At 43.2% G+C, this 27,334-nt stretch overlaps 1 protein-coding gene across 1 annotated transcript in view; it reads right to left on the bottom strand.

Moving 5' to 3' along the window:
• mctp1a (multiple C2 domains, transmembrane 1a) overlaps positions 1 to 27,334 on the bottom strand; it is a gene marked incomplete at its 3' end in the record, with an annotated part of 149,746 nt that overhangs the window by 64,705 nt on the left and 57,707 nt on the right. Inside the window, exons 5-9 of the mRNA XM_079517003.1 lie at positions 21,881 to 21,974; positions 5,482 to 5,584; positions 3,876 to 3,978; positions 2,128 to 2,229; positions 1,384 to 1,458 (exon numbers count right to left, since the gene is read on the bottom strand). Of these exons, the coding sequence (XP_079373129.1) occupies positions 1,384 to 1,458; positions 2,128 to 2,229; positions 3,876 to 3,978; positions 5,482 to 5,584; positions 21,881 to 21,974 (477 nt within the window). The remainder of the gene's footprint in view (positions 1 to 1,383; positions 1,459 to 2,127; positions 2,230 to 3,875; positions 3,979 to 5,481; positions 5,585 to 21,880; positions 21,975 to 27,334) is intronic.

Genomic DNA, 27,334 nt, shown 5'->3' with positions numbered 1-27,334 from the left:
GAGAGAAGGGGAGAGAGAGAGAGAGAGAGAGGGGGGGGAGGGAGAGAGAGAGAGAGAGAGAGAGAGAGAGAGAGAGAGAGAGAGAGAGAGAGAGGGGGAGGAAGGGAGGGAGAGAGAGAGAGAGAGAGAGAGAGAGAGAGAGAGAGAGAGAGCGGCGGTGGTAGGGCTGTCACAATTACAACATTTAAGTTGACAATGAATTGTCACGCAAATAACTGAGAATAACGATTTTACTGTGATTTTGGCGTTCGTAATCAAGAAATGCACAGGGCAGATGACAACATAAACAGGGCCTCACTTCCCCGTTCTGACCGCTTTTCTTTTTTTTGTTCTCAAGCGGCCCGACACAGAACCGGATCAAGAACCGGATCAGGTTAGATTAGTTTCTGGACCAGGGATAATCTGGAATATGTCCACAGTCCACCCATCTGAGTCTGACCACTTAAAACAACGTGTTACTGGTCAGATAATGTGTGGGTCACGTGCTTGCACACCTGTCCACTTGAAAACACATTGCTCGATGTTTTGAAGAAAAAAAGAATGCCATGTCATTTTGTGTTTATATATTATGATGTTATTTATTAAACGGATAGGTTGAATGCTTGATTCCGAAACTTGGTGAATCGCTGAATTCAGCGGTGTGTTATTTCTTGATAATGACACTCTATAACAGACCGCTGTCTAATCAAAGACTCAGAGCATCTGGCTGCGCTGCTTGGATTTTATGCTGTAACCAACATGACAGCCAAAACACACACACACAGTTTTACAACTAAGCGTTGCTCCTCACTTGAAGCGGGGTGCACGCGCATGCAGATCCGACACACCAAAGATCCGACATGCGGAAATCACCCGTCGCTCACTCGCTCCCGAAGATGCGTTGGTCCATGGTTGTTTTTGGTCTAATGACAGTCGGACCAATAGTATGTCCGAACTAAAGCCTGTACCCCTTGAAGCGAGAAATAGACAATGTAATGATGACCGAAATGTTATTCTATATTTGATCAACACTTGAAAACACTTTTCCAAAGACGCCGGTGTTGCTCTGGAAGGAGAACTTATGGAATGCTTTCATTACCGTAAGCAAGGAAATACTTTGTTTTGTTGTTACTTTTGAGGACATTTATTACTTTGTTTATTAAGTAGCCGCGTAATAAAATAGGATAATGTACCCCGCGCAGGTCGTTGTTTAGAGATAGGACGATTAAACACTGAGGCGAATATCGTCTCTGTCGGGTGGAAACTGTGACTTTTCAGGATTCAAATTCAAAAGCATGCAAGTATGTAATTATCTTGTTCTATCTGCAATGAAAAATATATTCATTCCTTCACTGTGACTAAATACATATTAGATGAACAGTGCAAATATAGTAATATATATACCTGTTTGGACACCCTGGGTTCGTCCTCAATGTATTTCTGCTCCAGGGGATTTAACGTTCTCAGCCCGGCCTTCACCTGCGGAAAACAGAACAAAACACACTTCGTTTCAACAAGCAAATTGCTAACGGTATTAATTATTATCATCATTATTACTAATTAACGAAGGTTGAAACGGAACGTGGCATAATTAAAGACATAAGCCCGTGACAACAACATGTATTAGTAGGGATTAGTTTGACAAATGCATGACTGTTTGCTTTTTGCCTATATTAATGCGTGTACAGTACAGTAAACTACAGTATAGTACACTGGCATTACATATGCCGAGATATGTAAGTGAAATGGCAGCGCATGCACAGAGCGTGCGCCCAGGTCAGAGGGAGAGAGAGAGACAGAGACAGAAAGAGAGAGAGAGAGAGAGAGAGAGAGAGAGAGAGAGAGAGAGAGAGAAAATGGCCGCAATAGGATGCAATGACAGCGAATAGGCGAACAAAGGATGCTGAGAGGGAGTCTTCGATAATTAAAGGCAAAGCGAGGATGGGAGGGGGCAAGGGACGAGATGGAGGCGAGGGGGACACACACACAGAATAAAGACAACAGCACTAGGGAGGGAGAAGACTGCAGAGAGAGGGAAGGTTGGGAGGATGGGGGGGTGGGAGTTGAGGTGTGGGGGGGGGGGGGGGGGGGGGCATAAAAATAAGAAAACTGGGGGTGGAGACAAAAAAAAAAGAAAGCAAGACTTACAGCATTAAAAATCACGTCTATTTCGAGAAAGATGACCCCTTTTGTTGGCCCTGTCAGCTCCTTGCTTTTCAAGGCGTACGATTTGCGTTCTCCATTTTGGATCTGTGGGGAGAGAGAGAGAGAGAGAGAGAGAGAGACATGACAGGCGTCTGTCTGGCGGCAATACCCGGCAGAACGGAGCTCTCCCCGGGTCACCTTTGAACCCCAGGCTGCTTGGCGCTGACAGGGAGCCCAAAACAACTGTGGCAACTGTGACAAGTACCTGTTCATTACCCAGGCTGTGCTGTAGCACCGGCTCTGTCAGGAAGAAATTAACCATCCTGGGGAATCACAGGCGGAGCACAGCACAGCACAGCACAGCACAGCGCCGAGACGTTATAGGAACACTGTTCTCTCGGTGGTCTATATCGTTGCTGTCGGAAGGAAACCACCTAACTCCATTTTTTAGGTTTTTGATAATTTTTTCCTTAAATCAATGCTATTGAACACCTTTATGTCTGTGTGTTGGTTAAAATTTGAACCAATGAAAAGTAGTAAAACGCGCTTTGGGGAAAAAATACATCTTAACTCCATTGGACCCTCAAACTGTCTGCTAAAGCAGCTAACACCCCCCCCCCCCCCCCCCCCCCAATGCAAGAAATTGACAATATAATACAAAGTCACAACACCAACTTTGACGAGGCAGTATCAATATGTGTATATGTAAACCTGTATGTAAAATATAATGTTTTCTTAATTTACTTTTTATATTATATTTATATTTTCCATTTCCTGAAGATTTTCTTTTAACGTATATATATATATACATATATATAGGACGGAAATGTCCTATGCGGATATTTTAACTTTTTGTGTTATTTTTCCCTCGCAAATTAACACCAAATGAATCGCACTACAGCGTCACTCAAAAGCATCACAAGTACTTACAACTACTTTCGATGCTTTGGAATTTGAATCCTTTTTCTACTTTTGTGTGACACACACACTGTATGTCTATTTACAGTATGGATACAGTAAGTAGGCTAATATCAGCAACAGAAACCCTCCTTTGTTATTTGGTTGCATCTTTTCTGTCCGTGTGCATCATTTCATATCATCTCTCATCCCAGCCCTCTTGTATTCTCTCTCAACGCCTCCCATCGATCTCTTCTCTATTTCGTCTCTTCGCTACCTCTCTTCAGCTTCAGTTTCTGTTTGGGGTTTTTTTCGCCGCTGCCTTTCTCTTCTTTTCTCGTCTTATTATTTACAGTTGGAGGCCATCGATATTGTCCTTTTCTTTTTGCTGAGGTTTGCGTGATCTGCGCAAAAGGACAGTTAACCCATTTTGGGCGGGAACCCCTTTTGGTGTATAGCAGATCTACAAGCTCATAGCGCTACGAGCTTGTAGATCTGCTATTTTTGAAAAATCGTGAAAATATTTATTTCAGAAAACTGGAGGATTTAGAAGGATTTTTTTAAATTTTGAGGTCAGGCCTAAATGGGTCAAATGATAAGGGACAATATCGGTGGCACCCAACTGTACCAGCGTCATCTCTTTCTTTCTTTCTTTCTTTCTTTCTTTCTTTTGGTGGAAATAATAAACAACAGTCTCATCGTACTGATGCGAGCTGCGGTGGGAACAAAATAAAATAAATAACATGGTCTTTTTTTCCCCTTCTTATTTCCCCATTCCTCTGTACTCTCTCAAGAAGGGTACAGTAAAAATACCGTATGTTAAAAATAACACCGTCATGTATCACTTGACTCACGTTAAGTAAAGGTATGGCTACTTTCCCCAGGAAATCTGCACTCCTGTCTCTGTCCTCGTCGTAAACGGTCACCTCCAGAACAGAGTGGATGTCCTTCACGTTGCTGCAATGACAATGGCACAAAACACAAACTATAACTATAAGTACATTATATCTATCTTATCTATCTATCTATTAGGGATGCACGATTAATCGGTAGCATAATCGGAATCGGCCATAGCGGCCATGAAAATGCCAAATGGTTATCGGAACGGTCTCAAAATAATACAGATTATTTAACCCATTTTGATCAGATTCTAAAAATGTCTTCTACATCCTGACAGTTTTCTGAAAAAGCTGTGTTTCTATGTCAGTCGTTCTTCGATTTTTCAAAAATAGCAGACCTACAAGCTCGCTATGAGCTTGTAGATCTGCTATTTTTCAATAGCTAAAGCATAACATAATGCTAACACCAAAAGGGGTTCCCGCCCAAAATGGGTTAATCAGTTTTCACCAGCAAAAATAAAATAAAATGAAAAAACATTCTACATCTATCTATCTATCTATCTATCTATCACTGAAACTGATTTTATTGTGTATTTGGATATATTGTAGCTAATGAGGACATTAGCTACAATAGCAGCCGCTACTCTTCCTATGGGGTCCACACAAAATAATTGCCGTTGTATAAAAAAACGTAAAAATGCAAAACAAATGTTTAAAAATCAATCTCAATATACGGTGCAGTAGCTCTTAAAACCCGGGAAGGCATTTTAGATTATGCAGATACGTGTGTGAGAACTACTGATTTAGAAGGCATTTGTAGAATCGGCCTCGGGTCTCATTGGGTCATTAATGATACCTCGAGCAACAACATGGTTACAATGTCATATATACCTTTAAAATATAAGAGAGAGACATTAGGACATTGCAGTGCCGATAAGTAGGCTGTCTGTTGGAGACAGGCTGATATGATGTTTTGAAAGGAGTGATTATAAACCACACCCCTGTCTAACCACACACGTCATTTAACTCTGAGAGTGTAAAGAATTAAGCCCCACTTTTACACTCTTAACAATGTATTAGTAGCTTCAGTATAACCAGCGTGTACTCCTGAAATATGTGTTCATTCAATGTTATGCACAGGTGCCACATTAAATAGTAATAGTAATAGTAATAGTAATAGTTGTAATACTGTTCTGTAGTATGTATTAATGGGGAAGCAATTATGTATTTGCAACCAATAATATATAACTAGTGAGTTGATAAAGTCACAATTCATTTCTTAAACTGGTCCCTTTTGTATTATGTAATTCTGATACTGTATATTATTATACAGTACAAATTGTTGATTAAACACACATTTAGTAAATGTAATAAAAGGAATCAATAAAAGAATGTAGCTCTTAGTATAGATCTATTTCACTCAAAATCGACAAGTAAATTATGTCAGTCAGTCATTATTTCAAAATAAGTCCAGTTAAATCAATATTGTTATTTGTGTGTGCAATAGTAAGTAAATGTTTGCCAGCAAATTTGCGGAATGTGTATTGTGTGCGTGCGTGCGTGCGTGCGTGCGTGTGTGCGTGAGTGCCTATGTGTGTGTGTATATTATTAAGCCACTCACAAGACGAACACCTTGTTCCAATCAGGGTTGAGGTTCTTGTAGACGGTGTGCGTCTGCAGCCGGTCGTTGCTCAGCTGCACCACACAGAACGGGTCACTCTTACCTGACAGAAACAAGCACCAATCACACGGAAATGTTAACACCTTTTTGTTCTCATTGAACTTTTAATGTTTGCTATTTTGTGACCTCTTCCTTCAACCCATTATTAAGACCTGAGGCCAATTACAAATAAGTCTTCTAAATCCTAACCTTTTTCTGAAAAACATATGTCGCTACATCAGTGGTTATCAAACGTTTTCATGTCAAGGCGAAGGCGGACCCCCAAATGTATATGTATTTGGCCGCGGACCCTCCAGGGACACCCAGGGACACCCAGGAAGCAAAGATTTGAGTTAAAAACGTTTCGCTTTTTTCACGATTTTAAAAACATATTTGCAAGGTCATAGCTCAGCACGAAGTGACGCGCTATGAGCTTGTTTATCTGCTATGTTTGAATAGCCAACCAATGTGCTTTCAGATGCGTTCTGGTTTTAATGGATCAAAAGGATTCCATATAAGCCTGTTGGCTTCCTTATTTTCTTGTACTGTACAATAACTAGTACTCTAGTACTGTGGTTCCCAAACTTTTTCGTGTCAAGGACCCCCAAATCAACATTTATTATAGGCCACGGACCCCCCATTTGAAAACATATGCCAGTGACCCCGATAAGGGAGGATTTTTACATTTTTAGTTTCACAGGCATTATGCTACGGACCCCCCGATTTAATGGCATTTCTATCTCTGGTACCCCAATTTATATTGTAAAACCACTGTTAATTTAACTCTGAGAGTGTACACTCTCAGAGTTACAGACACAGAGTTACAGACACGCTCAGAGTTACAGACCCATAAAGGTCCATTTGGTTCCTAAGTAACTATCTCTAATTGAGTCCCCTTGAACTCCCTCAAGTAACCCTAGTACCCCTAGTAGGCTATTCTTTTGATATGCATTGATTCTATTTTATATTACAACGTGCTAATAAACTAAACTAAACAAAAAATAGGGGTGCAACAATTAATAAACCAATTAAATTGATTAAAAAATAATGAAATAATCAATTTTAATAAAATAATTGAATATAGCATAAAATGGGCCGTGAAGTCCAAGTCAAAAATAGGGGAGGCTATAAGCATTAACATTTTGTTAAAAATGTGGTTACTGCAAAGTGGTTAACCAGAGTAATAGATTATGAATAGATTAAGAGTGATTTGCGCAGATTTGTAAATATATAAAACATTAAAAATACTATGGGGGGGGGCGGGTCCGTGCAGGCCATACACGGAAAAGTGAGAACCACTGATATAGAAGGCATTTGTAGAAATGGCCTCAGGTCTTAATTTTGGGCGGGAACCCTTTTTGGTGTTAGCATTATGTTATGCTTTAGCTATTGGAAAATAGCAGATCTACAAGCTCATAGCGCTACGAGCTTGTACGGTAGGTCTGCTATTTTTGAAAAATCGAAGAACGACTGACGTAGAAACATAGCTTTTTCAGAAAACTGTCAGGATGTAGAAGACATTTTTAGAATCTGATCTCAGGTCAAAATAGGTTAATTGGTTAATCGAAAAGTGAATATCCATAATATACAGTGAAATTCAAACACACGCCAACACGCCACAGTTCCACGTTCACGTGGTTTGTGAGGAGGTCCAGTACAGGAGAGCCCAGGCAGGCACAACCACCCATCCCTGGACGATTGTAACCCCGGTAGCCTCCCGGCTACGTTCCAATCCCTCGCACGGAGGCAGAGAGATAGCGTATATATATATATATATATATACAGCATCCTTCCCTTATAGCACACATGACAGCTCCAATAAGCAGTACTTATCAGCTACTGCGACCGGTGTGATACATTCATTTTAGCCTCGCTGGCCCGCCATATATCACACCACACTATATCAGCACTACACCTGCTAGCCATTTCCATCAACGAACGCCACCCTGGGAAAACGTGACTCGGACAACTACGAGATAAGCTGCAGGACAACTCTAGTCTAACCCCCCCCCCCCCCCCCAGAGGGGCAGAATGGGGGAGGGAGAGAGATGCAGGGGGATGGGGAGGAGGAAGGAAAAAAAAGGAGAGGACTTTGGGGAAGGACAGAGCCGAGAAGACGGCGGGTTGTGTGGAACAGAAGGCCACAGAAGTTCAGCGTATAGAAGATAAAAGAGCATTGAAATGTGGGGGGGGGGGGGGGGGGGGGGGGGGATGTTAGTATCGCGGCTATTGTTTGGCTATTTGAAGCACGCAGACGGCAGGACTGGAACGGAGAAACGGAGACGAGAGAACTCGCTGGTTTTACACCAGGACGTCTTCGAGTCATTAAATTGGTTTTAAGGGGTTGATCTGATGTCAGAATTTATCCTCTTTTTTTTATATTTCCTTTTCCGTTATGTAAAAGCAAACAATATGGTTAAGATGATGGAGCAATACCGGTAAGAATTAAAGTGATAATATCTAATGTGTGAAACATTATCTCTTTAACGTTGTTGTTATTCCTGTTGTTGTTTTTTGTAGAGCAGAAACATGATAGCCATCTGTGGCTATCATCGGTAGCTCGGACCACCTGCGGCCAAGCTGAAAGCTGAAACACATTTGCATTTTTAATTGTGAGGATATGGGTGGGTGGGACACACACACACACACACACACACACACACACACACACACACATGACGCAACATACTTCCGCTTCATACCGTCGCTGTAGGGCAGAAACCACTTATCTCCATATCTTTCCCTTTTTTTCCCACATATTTTCCCTACAAAAGCATCAAAAGTAGCAGATCTGCAAGCTCACAGCGTGGTGCGGAGCAACGTGTTGTCTTACACATACAGTTGGGTGCCACCGATATTGTCCCTTATCATTTGACCCATTTAGGCCTGACCTCAAAATCCTCCAGTTTTCTGAAATAAATATTTTCACGATTTTTCAAAAATAGCAGACCTACAAAGCTCGTAGCGCGCCACTCGGTGGCGCTCTATGAGCTTGTAGATCTGCTATTTTTCAATAGCTAAATTATAATGTTTAAAACACCAAAAGGGGTTCCCGCCCAAAATGGGTTAACTGTCCTTTTGCGCAGATCACGCAAACCTCAGCAAAAAGAAAAGGACAATATCGATGGCCTCCAACTGTACATTACATTCCCATTGACAATCAATGGAGAATTGTATGTCATAGTGTCGGAGCAAATCGGCTTATAGTGTCTATTTTTGTCTCACACAAACATTAAATTCCTATTGACAATGGAATGGAGAATCTTATGTCATAGTGTCTGTGCAAATAGGCATGGTGTTTATTTTACGTCATGATGACGTACGATGATTTTTTTTTAATTCAAATGAATTCATGTCCAGTTTTGGACATGCGAGGTTTCCACCCGACCGAGGCTGATATTATGCGGAATAAACGGCGAGACGAGGCAGGAGAACCCAGTGTGGAGGCTTTTTAATTGGTGTATAGAGCCCACACCGTGCCAAACGAGATGAATCTGGTGTGTCAAGAGGATTTTACTACAGACCATACATAAGGAATATGGCTCATTATGTGAATCACAAACTCATTAATGCTAATTGATTCCAACAAAACTTTTGATTCGGAAGTTAAGACTGATTATGTAACTGGGTAAAAGAGATGGCGACGTAAACCACAGGAGTCGTTTCTCCCGAGACGGTAATCATCCAAACCAGCGATGGCCTATATGGAGTATGTACTGTCAGGCTGAAACCTCTTATCTCCATATTTTAAAATTCTAGCAGGATATTCGTACCCCCCAGCTATGGGACGTTATTTGCTAGGTACATATATCTACGTACCCCCTCGTATACTCCGGTTGCTATGCAACGCCTCCCGTCACCACCAGCTATGGGACGCTACAGCTCCTCTCCATTTACGCCTCGGTGGCGCGCTATGAGCTTGTAGATCTGCTATTTTTAAATAGCTAAATTATAACATAATGTTTAAAACACCAAAAGGGGTTCCCGCCCAAAATGGGCCTTTTGAGCTTGTCGATCTGCTATTTTGGCTATTTTTTTAAAAAACTTGGATCCTGAAGAGTAACAGTTTTGGGTTTCCACCCGAAACGATATTATCTGTTTTCCTCATTAACAGTTCACATACAGTACACATCATCACAGTTCAGTACACTGACTGAAGCGACTGGGACCACCCCAACCATCCCTCCAGTCCACATGACCTCTGATCAAAACTAAACCGCTATTTCTATTGCTTTGATGATTATCGTCACTGAAACCCTGTATGTCCAAAATGGTTACTTTTCAGGAAGCTCTTGTTAAAGGACCACTTCGCCACTTTTCAACCTATCTGTTCCTCACTAATGTTCACGATAAAAATACCACAATCTACGGAAACGTAGAGCTAAAAAGGTTCTGGTGATACAGCACCAACTGTCATTTTGTTCCAACTCCTTTCCCCCAGTGACAAATATATTTGTCCCTGTGTGCGTGTGCGTGTGCGTGTGCGTGTGTGTGTGTGCGTGCGTGCGTGTGCGTGTGGCTGTGTGCGTGCCGTGCACACGTGCATGCGTGTGACACGCGTACTTGTGATGAATGTCTGCATATGTCCATGTATGTAATAGTTGTGTGCGAGAGGGTTTGTGTGCCTGCGAGTGCATGTGTATCTCGTGCATCTGTCTCTGCCTGTGTGTGTGTGTGTGTGTGTGTGTGTGTGTGTGTGTGTGTGTGTGTGTGTGTGTGTGTGTGTGTGTGTGTGTGTGTGCGTGCCATTGATCGGTGTGATTTTCTTCAAATGTTGGGACAAGGGCAGGACATGTGGTGCGCGAGCTAAGTAAATGTCACGGTGATCAATGGTGGAGCTGTAGCCGCGCGCGCCTGCCTTTCATATCTGCGTGTGCTGTTGCACTGCCCCATTGAAGTGCCGTTTGACGAGGGTATTGGCAGCTCTGACACACTCCACACACTACAATGTCTTCATACACGGAACGATACACTGAACAAGCACACACACACGCACGTGCATGCGCACATGCCGCGCGCGCGTGTGTTGTTTATGTGCATGTTGTTTAAGGAGCTTTGTCTCAATACGCAACTGTAAAAGCCATACCCCCGAATGTTTACATTGTCGTCACAAAAACCTGTAAATATTTGGGTTATCAAATAATTATGATTGTTTGTTTAATTATATTTGCAGCATTCATTTACTCATCATTTAAAGTGCATTATAATTTATGTTCATTGAATTCGTATATACGTATTGATTATATAAAATAATAATATCGTGGTGGAAACCTCATTATGTCCAAAACTGTTACCTTCCAGGATTCGCATTCAAAAAGAGCAAAAGCCACAAATGCCGTCGCTTCGCTTTTCGAGCTTATAGATCTGCTATACTTTTGATGCTCTTGTGTGACGCTGTAGCGCGATAGGGCGTTCATTTACGAAAAAACATGCGCTTAATTGTGCTTAATTTGGAAAAAAAGCAATACACTTAAAAGTTAAGTTAAAGTGCCAGTACATACATACAGTACACTTTATGTACATACAGTACACACAGTACACTGTGTGTATATAGAATGTAGCTAAAGAAATATTGCAATATTGAAGTTTTCCCATTCAGGACGGGAACCCCTTTTGGGCTTCTTGTTGCTATGTACAGTATATTAGCAGCATAATATGTTTGTAATTTTGTTAATATCTGAAAACTTTCAGAAAACTTAGTTCAGTATTTATAAAGGCGTCAGTCAAAATATGATTCGAAGGGGAACGTGTTCCTCAGTCATGTTGCAGGTCCTTGATGTGATCCATGGTCAGGCAATGCCCTTTTGATTGTTTACTGTATTAGTATACATATGATACGGTTGACGATGCTGCGTGTTTGGTCGTGTAAACTAATTTAAACTTTTAATTTGATTTATTTGTATTTTTATTTGTTTATCTTGTCTATCCTTGTTTTATATTATGTTTCTGTGTTCATGCATAATGTCCATGCATACGTATTCTGTTGTTGTTGTTGCTTGTGTTTGTGTTTTCTGTTTTCTGTTTTCTGTATTTGTAAAAAATCCAAATAAAGTACTGATCATAAAAAATAAATAAATAAAAGCGTCAGTCATTTGTGCTATTCATTTTTTATTATTATGTTTGTAGATTTGTTTTTAACCGAGTGCCGCGCTACGAGCTTGTAGATCTGCTATTTCTGAAAAATCGGGAAAATGTGGCGCAAATCATATTATATATAATGATATTCTTTCAGGGCGAACGTCTTTTAACTCAAATCTTTGCTTCTGGGGGGTCCCTGGAACTACATGTTTTCAGATGGGGGGTCGGCGGCCTAATATACTAATTATGGGGGTCCTTGACACGGAAAACTTTGAGAACCACTGACATAGAAACACTGGGTTTTTCAGAAAACTGTCAGGATTTAGAAGACATTGGCAGAATCGTCCTCAGGCCATGACACCTATAATGGCATGCCCAAAATAGGGATGACAGAGGCGCTCTCCGTCTGTTGGTTTTATAAATATGTAAATAATGAAAAGTATTACCAAGAGCTTGTGACTATAATAACTGCATTTCTTTTTAAAATATAAACAGTTTTGGACATGCAAAGTTTCCAACCGACAGCAAGGTTATAGTATGCAACGTAGAATTCATGTAAAAATGGACCAAAAAAATGTTGACAATGAAATAATAATATGGCATAGAATTTCATCGTATATAAATTATTCAACTGGTATGGTTACCGATGCACCGTTGAGTGACAGCATTGGAGAAAAAACTAAGTGCACAATGACCCCTTTGACAGCAAAGACTTTTTTTGGGGGTTATTTTCGGTAGTGGCGATCGTATATCATTCTCCCTGTGATCACTTCACAGCTACCGTGGAGTATTTGTGATTATCATAATGCTGTGCTCACAAATCGCGAGTGATTAAGATTCAACTGCCCCCCCCACACTTCCCCCCCAAATTAAGAGATGGTTGTTTTTTTTCTCTTCGGTCAACCACCCGCCCTCCCCAACCGCACACACACACACACACACAGTCACACAGTCACACAGTCACACACACACACACACACACACACACACACACACACACACACACACACACACACACACACACACACACACACACACACACACACACACACACACACACACACACACACACACACACACACACACACACACACACACACGCCTAAATATCTTTTTGGGTTTTTTTTTTGTCCCTTAATGAAACAGCAGGCCCCGCGTGTCACCGCGGAGAGCCAGTTGTCAGCAGTGATGAACTTTCACCTCATTGGCCGCTGTCACCAGTGGCGGCTGTCTCGGCCAATTACACGCTCCGGGTTTGAGTGCCGCTCACTCGCCCACAATCGTGCAGGTAATACCTCCCCACCACACACACACACACACACACACACACACACACACACACACACGCACACACACACACACACACACACGTGTACTAAATCACGCACAGTTCCATATCTGTCTACATTAACCCATTAAGAGCTGAGGCCCGATTCTACAAAATGTCTTCTAAAACTGTTTTCTAGAAAACCAATGTTGCAAGATCAGTGGCTCTCAAACCTTTTCATGTCAGCGATGAACGATCCCCGAAGTCATATGCATTTTGGACACGTCCATAGTGTGGAACTACAGTTGGGTGCCACCGATATTGTCCCTTATCATTTGACCCATTTAGGCCTGACCTCAAAATTTAAAAAAATCCTTCTAAATCCTCCAGTTTTCTGAAATAAATATTTTCACGATTTTTCAAAAATAGCAGACCTACAAGCTCGTAGCGCGCCACTCGGTGGCGCGCTATGAGCTTGTAGATCTGCTATTTTTCAATAGCTAAATTATAACAATGTTTAAAACACCAAAAGGGGTTCCCGCCCAAAATGGGTTAACTGTCCTTTTGCGCAGATCACGCAAACCTCAGCAAAAAGAAAAGGACAATATCGATGGCCTCCAACTGTACACCTCCCAAACGGAACAGAAGCTGTCATCATGTCCTCGTCCTTTCCGCTCACGAGAATATATTTTGAAAAATGTCTCATACATTTGACTTTAAAAATGTCCATTTCTGATAAGCAGCAAAGCCTATATATGCTTTGATTATTTTTGAGGGGCGCTAGCCCCTCCTATATCCAGCTTTTAGTGTATGTTCACAAACTTTGTCCTACACAAAACATTAAATTCCCATTGACAATGAATGGAGAATTCTACGTCATAGTGTCTGAGCAAATAGACATAGTGTCTATTTTACGCAATGATGATGTGCGATGATAAGAGGTCCTCCACGCGGGTGTGATTTTTTACATTTATATTAGGACAAATTTGCACGAAGCAGAAGCAGGTGTAGGGAGGCGGCGTCACATCCGTTTTATCCTGGGATCATCTCCTGAGCTTCCGTTGCTCCAGACTGTATGAGGAAGCAACACGTCTGGCTCACGAGACTGATGTGCAACTGAAGCAGAGAGCCATGGAGGAGTCGCTACACATAAACAGACATGATGATGGGGGTCAGCGTTGGTTGTGGAGCCTGATGGCCAGTGTTGATTTTTTATGTTTTTTATTTTTTGTGGCTTTCGCCATTTATTTTACATTTTTTATGGAGGGACAGACAGTAGGCTGACAGGAAATGGGGAGAGAGATGGGGGGAAGACATGCAGTAAAGGCCGTCGGGATCGGGAGTCGAACACTGCCACACTGCACACTGCACACTGCACACTGCCAGACTGGATTGCCAGCCAAGGTGCCTGGACCACTGAGCCATGGCCCAGGACCAGTGTTGATTTTGACAGCAAAATTTTGATTTTAGTTTTGGGTCGGAAGGTTTTCAGTTAGTTTTAGTCACATTTTAGTCACCTGGAATGTTTCAGTGTTAGTCTAGTTTTAGTCGACTTCGACTATTATTATAAGATTTTAGTCGACTAAATATAGTTGATTTAGTCGACTAAAATGTGTTTTGTCGGGCCTTGATGCCGTCGCAGTGACAGATTTTACACACTACGCTGAAAATAGCCGATCTACAAGCATGCTGAAAATAGCAAATGCAGTGCGACGCGTTGTGAGCTTATAGATCTGCTATTTTCAGCATGCAACCAAGTGTAAAATGACTTGTCTTTTACTTACACTGGATCTCTTGTCCACTAGTCCCTTCCTAACATTTTAGTCTATAGTTTATTTTTTTACGAAATTCTCAATAATATATTTAGTCTTCATTTTAGTCATCATAGCTTAGTTTTCATTTCGTTTTAGTTTTTGTCAGTGAAGAAATGTAGTGGACGGACATTATTTGTCATAGTATTTGTCGACAAAATCAACACTGCTGTTGTCTACCAGGTACAAAGTAATTTACAAAGGACTGGTCAGGTGTGGATGGAGAGAAAGGCCTGTAACTCATCGTCAATGTCGATCAGAAACCTCATATGTCCATATTCTCTCTAGTAACAAAAAACATCTACAATCTACGAGCTCAAAACCAAGACGTCGCGATTTGAATCCTGAAAAGTAACAGCTTTGGACATATGGGGTGTTCCACCCGACAGAGACGTAATCATAGTGAGACTGAGGTAAAACCGTGTATGTGTGCATGCATGCGTGCGTGGCGTGCGTGCATCTGCGTGTGTGTGTCTGTGTGTCTGTGTGTGTGTGTGCGTGCGTGCGTGCGTGCGTGCATCTGCGTGTGTGTGCGTGCGTGCGTGTGTGTGGAACTGGTGTGTGTGCGTGCGTATGTGTGCGTGCACCTGCTGAATGGTCTAAGAGTATGGCATCCACTCAGAGGGACGAGGGCCTGCCTGACAAAGGGGATTGTTGGTTCTAGAGAGTATTTTCACATGTCGTCTGGCAGCAGGAGAAACACTTCAATTAGTGACAGAGATGAGACAGGAGACCCCTCTCTCCATGACCTTCTCTCTCTCTCTCTCTCTGCCCCCCTCTCCCTCCCCCCCCCCCCCTTTCTCTCTGTCTCTCCCCTCCCTCTGTGTGTCTCTCTCACCTTGCTGCTGACCCTGTCTTAGGCTGTCATAGAGGGGCGTTCGTGTGGTGAGGGCTCTTATGACTGAGGCTCTTAGGGGGCTATTGTTTTCATCAGTGCAGGCACACACAAACGCACACACACACACACACACACACACACACACACACACACACACACACACACACACACACACACACACACACACACACACACACACACACACACACACACACACACACACACACACACACACACACACACACACACACACACACACACACACACACACACAGGGTCGAGCTCACAAGAACAAAAGACCATCTAAAATAGTTGATCTGTTAGACTTAGTGTACATACATTGTCTGTCTGTCTATTTTCACATAAGTAAAAATAATTGCAAAAATAGACGATATACAGGCTCAAACCTGGTCAAAACGCGAGTACACACGTTTTGAGCTTGTAGATTGGCTATCTTTGCTACTTTTGCTTGACACTGTAGTATGTATGACAAAGTAGGCTGGGCATCAAGTCATGAAAAAACATAAAAAGTTTAAATATGGAGATTAACGAGGCTTTTGCCCAACAGCAACGATCTACTGTTTTGTTAACCCCTGTGTGGGTGCCTTGAAGTTGATGGGCACAGCGACAGCTCCGTATTTGCATTTTGTCGTGATTGGACGGCTGATAAAAGGCGGTCCACGTCATCGGCGCATTTCTGAAGAATACGATTTTCTACTTTAAAAAGGCACTAGGTTTTGCCAGCACTCTGATCAGCGTGGCTTTCAAGAGCACTTGTATTTTGGTCATTTCTCATAGGGTTTATTGCAAAGAAGCTAGCTGTGCCTATTTTTCTTTTTTAAGGGACGGTAGTGTGTGCAACTTGAAAAATAAAAAAGAGTGATTCATGTTTTTCTAATGTAATTCCGACAACAAGAACAAACACGATCACACGTTCCTTTAAATGCACGCAGTCCTAAAATCAAGCATTGAACGCACGCATGCACACCGAAACACACCACTCACAGACATGTACACGCACGCACGCACGCACGCACGCACGCACGCACGCACGCACGCACGCACACACGCACGTGGGCATCTTTCTCTTGCTTCAAGATAATACAGAGTGAGAAAGTAGGCCTGTCCGCCGTAGACCTAATTAAAAGTTTGAATTAATGGAGAATGGAAGATTCAGAGAGACCAGCATAAAGAGAGAGGGGGGAGAGAGACACAGAGACAGAGAAAGAGAGAGAGGGGGAGGGGGGGGTATTTGTTGGTTGAAATGTGTACTTCTTTCTCTATTATTCAAATGAGCAGCATGTACCATTTCAAAAATAAATTAAAAAAAAATAAAAAAAAACGCAGAGACAAATAGTGGTGTTCCGCCAGAGCAGGCATTAAGTGTCCCTGAGGATCCTCACAGAAGATCATCATTTAGGCCAAAATTACACTTTGACTTTGTGTTGGGATAGATTAATGGCAGCGTTACAAATAAAGTGAACGTGTAACAGCAGACATTTAGCCGCGCGACTACAAATCACACCAATGTTTTGTTTTACGGCAATACATCCATGAACAAATATATCTTTGCTTCCGCAGTGCGGAGTACATTTTGTTTTGAGCCAGAATAACAGGTCAGGTCAGGTGAAAAGAAGCGGCTTGGACTCATGCATTGAAGGAAACATGAGGTCAGTCCGTTGCTCTCCCCAGGTTGGCAGAAGGAGTGTACCACCCAGGATTACACAAGACAATAACACTGGGTAAAAACAAATGGGTTGAAAAAAGCATGGGATAAAAAAAACAACACAGAGCCAAAAGTGATTTCACTTACACCCATAGGGGGCAGTGTAAACGCCACAAATGCCAACTTTGTATTTATTCCGTTTTTCATGAGTATATGAGGTGACAGTACTTCATTACACCGGTGGTTCCCAAAGTGGGGTCCGGGGACCCCCAGGGGTCCTTGAGGGAGTTTGAGGGGGTCCCCACCTAAATAATAGTTAGGACCTGCACTCAGAGGGTGTACAAATTTGTACACTGTCAGAGTTAAATTAACATTGATTGTGGTCATTGTATGATATAAATTGGGGTGCCAGAGATAACAATGCCATTCAATGGGGGCCCGTAGACTAATGCATGTCCAACTGGGGGTCCTTGACATGAATAATAATACAAATCTTCTCTTATGGAGGGGTCCCTGGCACATTTTTTCAAATGGGGGTCCGCAGGCTAATAAATGACGATTTAGGGGTCCTTGACATGAAAACGTTTGAGAACCACTGCCTTACACCACCGGGACATTATGTGCAATGATGTCTTGTTGTCTTCCCTTTGTATTTAGGGTTTCTTCCTGTATAGGTTGCAACCTTGAGAGTGAAAAGTGCCAATCAAAAAACATAGCGATAAAAGTGACGTTTCAAAATCATATACCCTCCCCCTCATACCACAACAGGTGTGGGCTTGGCTAACAAACGCACGTGTAGCAATGTAGCAACAGAGGGGTGAGGGGGGGGGGATCGTGTGGCAAGGTAAACACAGAGAGCAATTAAGCACCAAACAGGTGCATGTGTTTGGTCTGACGTACTAACAGTCCTACAGTCATGAGTCCGACACATTACGCAACCCTAAACCAGCTCACAGGAAGCCACGGGTTAGTTTTAACCTGCCATGGGCTAGTTGTAAACTGCCACACATGTTCGGGATCCACGGGTTAGTTTTAACCTTCCAAGGGTTAGTTTCCCGGAAGGAAGTCAGGAGTGCGAAAGAGGGCCTACTGGGGCCTAAAACCACGATCCGCTTTGGAGCGTGGAACGTCCGAACCATGTTCGAGACCACTAAGACAGCACAAGTCCTCAGTGAGATGAAAAGGTACCACCTGGACATCCTGGGTATAAGTGAAAGTCACTGGACGGGCTCTGGACGTCAAGTCCTGCATGATGGGTCTGTCATTCTCCATTCGGGCCATGAAAACACCCACACACATGGTGTAGCCATCATAATCTCCAAGGAGAAAGCTAAAACCCTGCTTGAGTGGGAACCAGTAAGTGAGAGGCTGATCAGAGTACGTCTCAACTCAAAGTTCTGTAAACTCACCATCCTACAGTGCTACGCACCAACCAACGAGGCAGAGGAAGAGGTCAAAGAAGACTGGTATGAACAACTACAGATGGCAGTTTCTAAGGTACCCCAACATGACATGCTTCTCTTAACTGGTGACATGAATGCCAAAGTAGGAACCGATAACTCCAACAATGAGAGGGCAATGGGCAGGCACGGATGTGGCGAAAGGAACAACAATGGCGAACGTCTTGTCGATCTCTGCATGAGTAACAACCTGGTCATCGGAGGTACCATCTTCCCTCACAAGAACATCCATAAGCTCACGTGGCAGTCACCTGATGGTAGGACCATCAACCAAATCGACCACATTATCATCAATGGTAAATGGCGCAGGTCGCTGCAAGATGTTAGAGCTTACCGGGGAGCTGATGCCTTTAGTGACCACTACCTAATCGCTGCCACCATTAAACTCAAGTTGAAGAAGTCAATCCCACAAGGCCACCGGCAGAGGAAACTGGACATTGCAAAACTCCAGTATCCAAACAAAAACAAGGAGTTTGTGTTGGAACTCAGAAACCGCTTCAGCACCTTAGAGGCTTCTTCTGAAATGATAGAAGAACCCACCGTAAGCAGCAAATGGAATGCCATCAAAAACATATACACCGAAACGGCAAAGAAGGTCCTGGGCTTCAAACAAAAAGGGGCAAAAGAATGGATATCGGCTGACACTTGGCAGAAAATCGAAGAGAGAAAGCAGTTGAAGGCAAAGGCTCTGAACACCAAGTCCCAAAGACTCCTCGAAAAAGCCAACATGTCCTATAAAAACATGGACAGAGAGGTAAAGAGGAGTGCGAGGAGAGACAAAAGGGTCTTTGTTGAACACCTGGCAAGTGAAGCTGAAAAGGCTGCAGCCTATGGAAACTTGGGCACAGTGTACAAGATAACCAAGCGTCTCTGCGGAAAATGTACAAACCAAACTGCCCATGTTATGGACAAGAATGGCAACATCTGTACAACAGAGCGCGAGCAAGCAGCCCGATGGGTTCAACACTTCCAGGAAGTACTCAACCTCCCTGAGCCAGAACAACCAGCCAACATCACAACAACATACAATATCCTGGACATAAACATCAATCCCCCTGACTCTGCTGAGATTAAAACCGCCATACAGACCCTGAAGGGTGGCAAAGCATGTGGCATTGATGCCATCCACGCCGAGATGCTGAAAGCCGACATTGTTACATCAACACGAGTGCTGACGGACCTCTTCCAAAACATCTGGAATAGTGACACCATCCCCGAAGACTGGTCCAAAGGTCTTATTGTCAAAATCCCCAAGAAGGGCAACCTCAAGAACTGCGACAACTGGCGTGGAATCACACTTCTATCCATTCCAAGCAAAGTGTTCTGCAGAGTCCTTCTCAACAGGATGGAGACAGCCATTGACACCAGGCTTAGACAGGAGCAAGCAGGCTTCAGGAAGGGAAGAGGATGTACGGACCAGATCTTTGCACTGCGAAACATAATAGAGCAGTGCCTAGAATGGAACACACCCCTATATATAAATTTCGTGGACTTCAGGAAGGCTTTCGATAGTGTCCACCGAAACACCCTCTGGAAGATACTGCACTCCTATGGGATACCACCAAAGCTGATATCCATCATAAAAACATTCTATGAACATTTTGAGTGTAGTATCATCATGGGAAATAACCTCTCTGAGGCGTTTCCCGTGCAGTCCGGAGTGAGACAGGGGTGCATCATCTCTCCTATCCTCTTCCTTGTCGCCATTGACTGGATCACCACCAACACCACAGCTGACAGACCGAGAGGCATCCAGTGGACCCTATTCTCCCAGTTGGAAGATCTTGACTTCGCTGATGATCTTGCTCTCCTATCCACAAACCACAACAACATGCAGGCTAAAACTGACAGGCTTAGCACCTTCGCCAGACAGGTCGGACTCGATATTAACACCTCAAAAACACAAGTGTTGTGTGTGAACTCTACCCCCACACAACCCATCCTTGTCGATGAAAAACCACTTGAGTTTGTGGAAGATTTCACTTATCTGGGCAACCTTATCAGTAAGGACAGTGGGGCATCAAAAGACATCAAAGCAAGGCTGGGAAAGGCTCAGGGTGCCTTCTCCCAACTCCGATCCATCTGGAGATCAAAACAATATAGCCTTAAAACGAAGATGCTCCTATACAACAGCAATGTCAAGTCTGTTCTGCTGTATGGTTCTGAGAGCTGGAGAGTGGTCAAAACAGACACTAGGAGATTAGAAGTGTTCCACAACAGATGCCTCAGACGTATATGTCAGATATTTTGGCCGAATAAAATCTCAAACAATGAACTGTACAAACAAACAGGGAGCCGGAGCATTACAAAGGACATTACACACAGACGCCTGAGATGGCTAGGACATGTACTGAGGATGGAGCAGGACTGCATCACAAAGGTGGCCTTACGATGGACACCACCAGGCAAAAGAAAACCTGGGAGGCCCAAGACCACCTGGCGCAGAACTGTGACGCAGGAGCTGGAACAGATGAACCTGTCCTGGGGAGAGGCGCAACATGCTGCCAGGGATCGGATGCAATGGAGAGCGCTCATTGAAGCCTTATGTCCCATAGGGGACGAAGAGGAGTAAGTAAGTAAGTAAGGGTTAGTTTTAACCTGCCACTGGTTAGTTTAAACCTGAGGTGAATGTCGGGAGCCATGGGTGAGTTTTAACTCGCAGCACCGGTTAGTTGTAACCGACAGCACATGTCGGGAGTGACGGTGTTGTTGAACTAATGCCTGTCGGACTGTTTGTATGTCTAACAAACATGTAGCAAAACAATCCCTGAGACTCACCAATGGATGGTTGAAAGATCAGTAGTTTCCATATTCCATATTGGTAATCCTAACATGTAGTCCCTTCATACAGCACAGCTAGCAGCACTAGCAGCACTGACAAGTAGCTAGCTAGTAAATCAGACTTCCTGTAGTGGCTCTTCAAAATGAGACTCACTGAATAGTATCAGAATAGACTGCAGTACATATGGTTACTCAATATAGGTTTTTATTTTGAAGTAGTTTTATGTTGAAGATCATATTGCCAAGTTCCTCTCTTTCTCTTATTTGCAGTTGGTTGGCAAAGTAAAAAAAGTTTAAAAACTAAACAAATCCATTCCATTATCAATAAATTAATTATTGCATTTGCGCAACGCAGAGCAAAATGCATGTTTGATTAATATAAATAAAATAATAAATGTAACCAAATGGACCCATAATGGTCCAAAAACCAGTGCTGTAGAGGGCCATGAATGGTCTTACCGGTGACGTCTGCCGCCATTAGCCCCTCGGCACGGATCACCTTCACCTGCACCACGCCCACATCCTTCAGGCTGTTGAACGACCGCCATAGACTCTGGAAAGGTCACGGGGTCAGGGGGCAGGGTTAAGATAGAAGGGTGATGAGTTAGTGGCGAGCGACAGAGAGAGAGAGAGACAGAAATGCTGCGTTCACCGTTCACTGAGGCAGCTACAAAGATACAGGCTTTTTCGATGGAAGCCATGCAGCGATATGATATACACAAAGATACACCCGACGTTTGTAGCTGATACAAAAGCTACAAACTACTAAAAAGTTGAGCTGACTTCAACTTCAGCTACAAAGACGATACAACGCCAGCCACCGATACGTTGTGTATCTTTGTATCTGAAATGGCATCGCTCCAATGAGGATACTGGACTTCATGTGGTCACACACGCAGCTGTTAGCCTGTTTCACTTACAACACAGTGTACTATGGTCAGTCTTATATATATATGCAGCCTGCGTTTATTCCCTGCTGTAGTCGGAAAACAAACTCCCAAATCAGCTTTAAATACACGCGCGCACGCACGCACGCACGCACGCACGCAAACAGAGTAGTGTTTTAAATCACACTCACATACTTCATCATGGAACACGCACATAGCAACTTTCACTGAGGCCAAATTGAGTGGTATGTAGTCACGTCTTAAAAGCAGAGTGGAATACACTTCTATCTATTCCCTCACTAACTCTCTCTGTCTGTCTCTCTCCTCTCTCTCTCTCTCTCTCTCCTCTCTCTCTCTCTCTGGCAATAACCCCTTCTATCCCCACAGGAGTAATTATAATTTAAATTCAGAGTCAGGGACGGGCTACAGACTTAATTCATTATTACCAACTCTGTCAGACTCTGCCTGTTTCCAGCGATATCATTGTCCATGCAGCTCTCCAAAGGAGATGAGAGGGGAGGGGGGAGAGAGACAGAGAGAGAGAGAGAGAGAGAGAGAGAGAGAGAGGGTAGAGAGAGAAGGGAAGTGGGGTGATTGGAGAGGGAGAGAGACAGTGAGATACAGTGTGTGGAAAAGAAAGATGGAGAGATGCATAACATAAATGCACTGCTTCTCTCTTTAGATCCGCGTCTTGTTGTGATTATTAGGGAACAGAGAGATAGAGACACACAGACAGAGAGAGAGAGAGAGAGAGAGAGAGAGAGAGAGAGAGAGAGAGAGAGAGAGAGAGAGCATCGTTGCTGTCGGGCAGAAACCTTGTACCTCCATACTTCCCTTTACTATTCCAATTCTTTCAAACACTTTCAAGCAAAAAAGCAGATCTACAGATCTACTTGCAGCGCGGCACAAAGCGAAACGCTGTTAGCTGGTAGATCTGCCATTTTTGAGAGCCACTGTTCTAAACCAACCACCGTTCTAACCCTGTGGCCGCCAGGATTCATTCCTTAATTCACTTCTATACAGCAATGGCGTTAAGAGGGCTAAGAGTTTTCTGTAAAACATGTGTTGCTTATGTCTGTAGTTATGTACTGTATAGGAGTTCCCGGTCTAATGGCTTGCATTAACCCATTTTGGGCGGGAACCCCTTTTGGTGTTAGCATTATGTTATGCTTTAGCTATTGAAAAATAGCAGATCTACAAGCTCGTAGCGCGCCACTCGGTGGCGCGCTACGAGCTTGTAGGTCTGCTATTTTTGAAAAATCGAAGAATGACTGACATAGAAACATAGCTTTTTCAGAAAACTGTCAGGATGTAGAAGACATTTTTAGAATCTGATCTCAGGTCAAAATGTCCTACTATAGGCCTACTTCATCACACAAGAGTTCATACACTCTTAGAGTTCATACACTATGAAAATAGCTTGTAAAACGTCTATTTTTGATAAATTTACAACCATTTTGATTAATTAAATAAACTTTTTTTTTTTTTAACATATGAGGTTTCCACTGGACAGCGACGACATGCTGAGGAAGGCTGTTCATCTCATTCATAATTCTTGATTTGCAGAACAGGCATGGAGAGACCACAACCTGTTTAGATCTTCAAGAACATCTCCTTACGCACAGGCACGCATGCGCGCGCGCGCACACACGCGCGCACACGCACGCACACGCACACACACACACACACACACACACACACACACACACACACACACACACACACACACACACACACACACACACACACACACACACACACATCAAAGAGGAACAGAGAGAGAAAGGAAGAGAGAGCTATAGTATAGGCCAGGGAAAAGCATTTCAGAAAGGGGGGACACAAGCATCCGTGGAAGGGTGCGAGAGAGTGTGAAAAATAGACCTGTGTGTGTGTGTGTGTGTGCGTGTGTGTGTGTGTGTGTGTGTAACATAAGAGCAGCGGTTTTCAGGAAAACATGCACAACACACAACCTGTGTCTGTGATTGACAGCTTGTCACGGTGACATCTTCACTGTTGTGTGCAGGAAAAAATGAATGTCAAATTGACACACATGCGAGCGCATACACACACACACACACATTTACACACATGTAAATGAATGTCATGGCTTGTGACTTGCGGTCATCTCTGCAGCGCTTCACCTTTTATCAACGCTTCAAATAACGCACGCACACACGCACGCGCGCACGCACGCACACACGCACACACACACACACACACACACACACACACACACACACACACACACACACACACACACACACACACACACACACAGTCCAGGACATTAAATCCAAGAGAGTGTGAAATGATCCAATAAATATCATCTTCCTCCCTCCCCTCTCCTCATACTCGCTCTCCTCTCTGTTCATCAACTCTGTGTCTGTCAGGGTCTCTCTCTCTCTCTCTCTCTTTCTCATGAACGAATATATGCATGCAGCCTACGTACTCTTTGTCAGAAAAGAAAATAGTGAAAATACCAGATCTTGTAAATTTGCTATTTGTGTACACCACCATATTGTACAAAGAAGCATAACACAGCTCAGTTCAGTGGTTAATAATAATCACATAAATTGCGCTCTCCACCACCTGTCTGAATTGCTCTCGGTTGCAAGGCTATCGAGTAAACAGGAAATAACCGGACGTCAAGAGTCAGCCAGCCGTCCACCAGCCGCCCACCCGCCCAACCCACACCGGTAGGGACTCCTTGGGACAAAACCACACCAATGCAACTCATTGCAACTCAATGACTTGCAATGGTGTGGTTGACCTCAAAAACCATCTCGTTTAATAAGGGAGACCTATTCTGAATCCTGGTCTCTAAACTACCTCCCCCTGGCCAGTTCCTTTCCCCTCTATCAGGCGCCCCTGCCTGATGGAGGGGAAAGGAACTTGTCGGAATAACGATGTTCCTTCCACGTGCTACGTCCGGCCGGGGAAACTCCCCCCTGTCAGGTGAAAAGAAGCAGCTTGGACTCCTCATGCATGGAAGGAAGCATGAGGCCAGTCCGCTGCCCCCCCCAGGTTGGCAGAAGAAGTGTAGCACCCATGATTACATTAGATAATTGACACTGGGTGAAAAAATGGGTTGCAAAATCATGGGATAAAATACAAAAATAAATACAAAAATAAAAAAGGAGACCTATTCTGTCTCTCTCCCTCTACATCTCAATTCAATTCAATTCAATTCAATTCAAAGGAGCTTTATTGGCATGAGAAAACATACGTTTACATTGCCAAAAGTGGAGCAAAACAATCAAGATAAAACAATGTACAGTATAGGCTATGTACAAATAAATATTATATATAAATAGGAATAAAATAAAGGTGTAAACAGAGCTGTGTTACATTAACACTTTGAGTATTACTATCTTGTTAAACTATAAAAAAGATTGTACATGTTCTGTCTCTGTCACTGACTCTCTCTCTCTCTGTCCATGTTACCCGTTCAAGGAGGAGTGGGCGGTGTAATGGACTGCCAGTGTGTGTGTGTGTGTGTGTGTGTGTGTGTGTGTGTGTGTAGTGGAAGGTCACCCTGTCCTCTCTGTCTCCCTGTCACCCCGGGCCCATTAGGAGCCATTAGCGTGCATGTTACTTTAGCTTTAGCATCATCAACATGCATACTGTCAATCTTTTTTTCTCTCATTTAACAACCCATTTGTGGGTTGCGGTCTTGCGGACAGATTTTTACGGGTCGCAAATTAAAAATCCCCCCCCCCGTTTTTTTTGTTTCCTCATTTAAAAAAATATATCTTATTTCGAAAGATTTAAAAGAAAAGCACAACTTGTTTTTCAAGAGTGCATAATAAATATAATATATAATATAATATAATATAATAATTCCAACAAATTAATTAAAAAAGTCCTTAACCCATTCTGGGTGGGAACTTCTTTTGTTATGTTATAATTTAGCTATTGAAAAATAACAGATCTACAAGCTCATAGCGCGCCACTCGATGGCGCGCTATGAGCTTGTAGGTCTGCTATTTTTGAAAAATCGTGAAAATATTTATTTCAGAAAACTGGAGGATTTAGAAGTTTTTTTTTTAATTTTGAGGTCGGGCCTAAATGGGTTAAATTGTCACCTTCACTGTCATCTGGGGATCCGTAAAAATCATAAAGAGCCGCACTGCATTATTAGTTGGCTCAATCATAGACTGGGATATTTTCGAACCAGGTCCTGCAGTAATTTGTGATTAGCATCTGGACTTCCAAGATGTGTTGACTTTTTGATGGCAAAGAAAGCACTGCTTGCCTCCACTCTCAATTCACTGACGGCCAAGTTCCATTCTCCACTGGAACTGATCTTCAACTCTAGGTATGTGCTGTTGGTTGATTGTTGAAATACAGCTGTTCCCACAGGGTGAAGGTGAACTTTGTTTCTCTCTCTCTCTCTCTCTCCCTCTCTCTCTGAATGGTACAGTAACTACAGAAGAATGAAATACTGCTCCAAGTATTCATGATCTCTTGTAGTTAGTATATTGTATATGTCTTTATGTGTTGATGAATTGAATACATACAGTAGGACCACAATGGAAACAAGTCAGCAGACTTGGAACCTAAGCCACGCACGCACGCACGCACGCACGCACGCACGCACGCACGCACGCACGCACAGCTTCAATACACCTAGAAAATACAGCGTCTACTCTACAGTGTCAGAGAGGGTACTTCAGAGGAGTCTCTTTGCTGGACAGCTGATTTCATACCGACAATGTCGTCCGCAATAATGTGCTTCCCGTGAATTACAGATCTCACACACACACACACACACACACACACACACACACACACACACACACACACACACACACACACACACACACACACACACACACACACACACACACACACACACACACACACACACACACACACACACACACACACACACACACACACACACACACACACACACACACACACACACAGGCTTTGAGGCGTATTGAGGAGGGGTACCCGGCCGCTCTTATCCTCCCGGTCTTTCATAAGGTACATCTTCACTATAAGATTCTCTCAGTCGGAA

The sequence above is a fragment of the Electrona antarctica genome (genome assembly GCF_951216825.1).
Source record: "Electrona antarctica genome assembly, chromosome: 12".
In the NCBI taxonomy this organism is placed as follows: domain Eukaryota; kingdom Metazoa; phylum Chordata; class Actinopteri; order Myctophiformes; family Myctophidae; genus Electrona; species Electrona antarctica.
The sequence above is the reverse complement of the archived record's forward strand: the minus strand, read 5'-3'. Positions and strand labels throughout refer to the sequence as shown.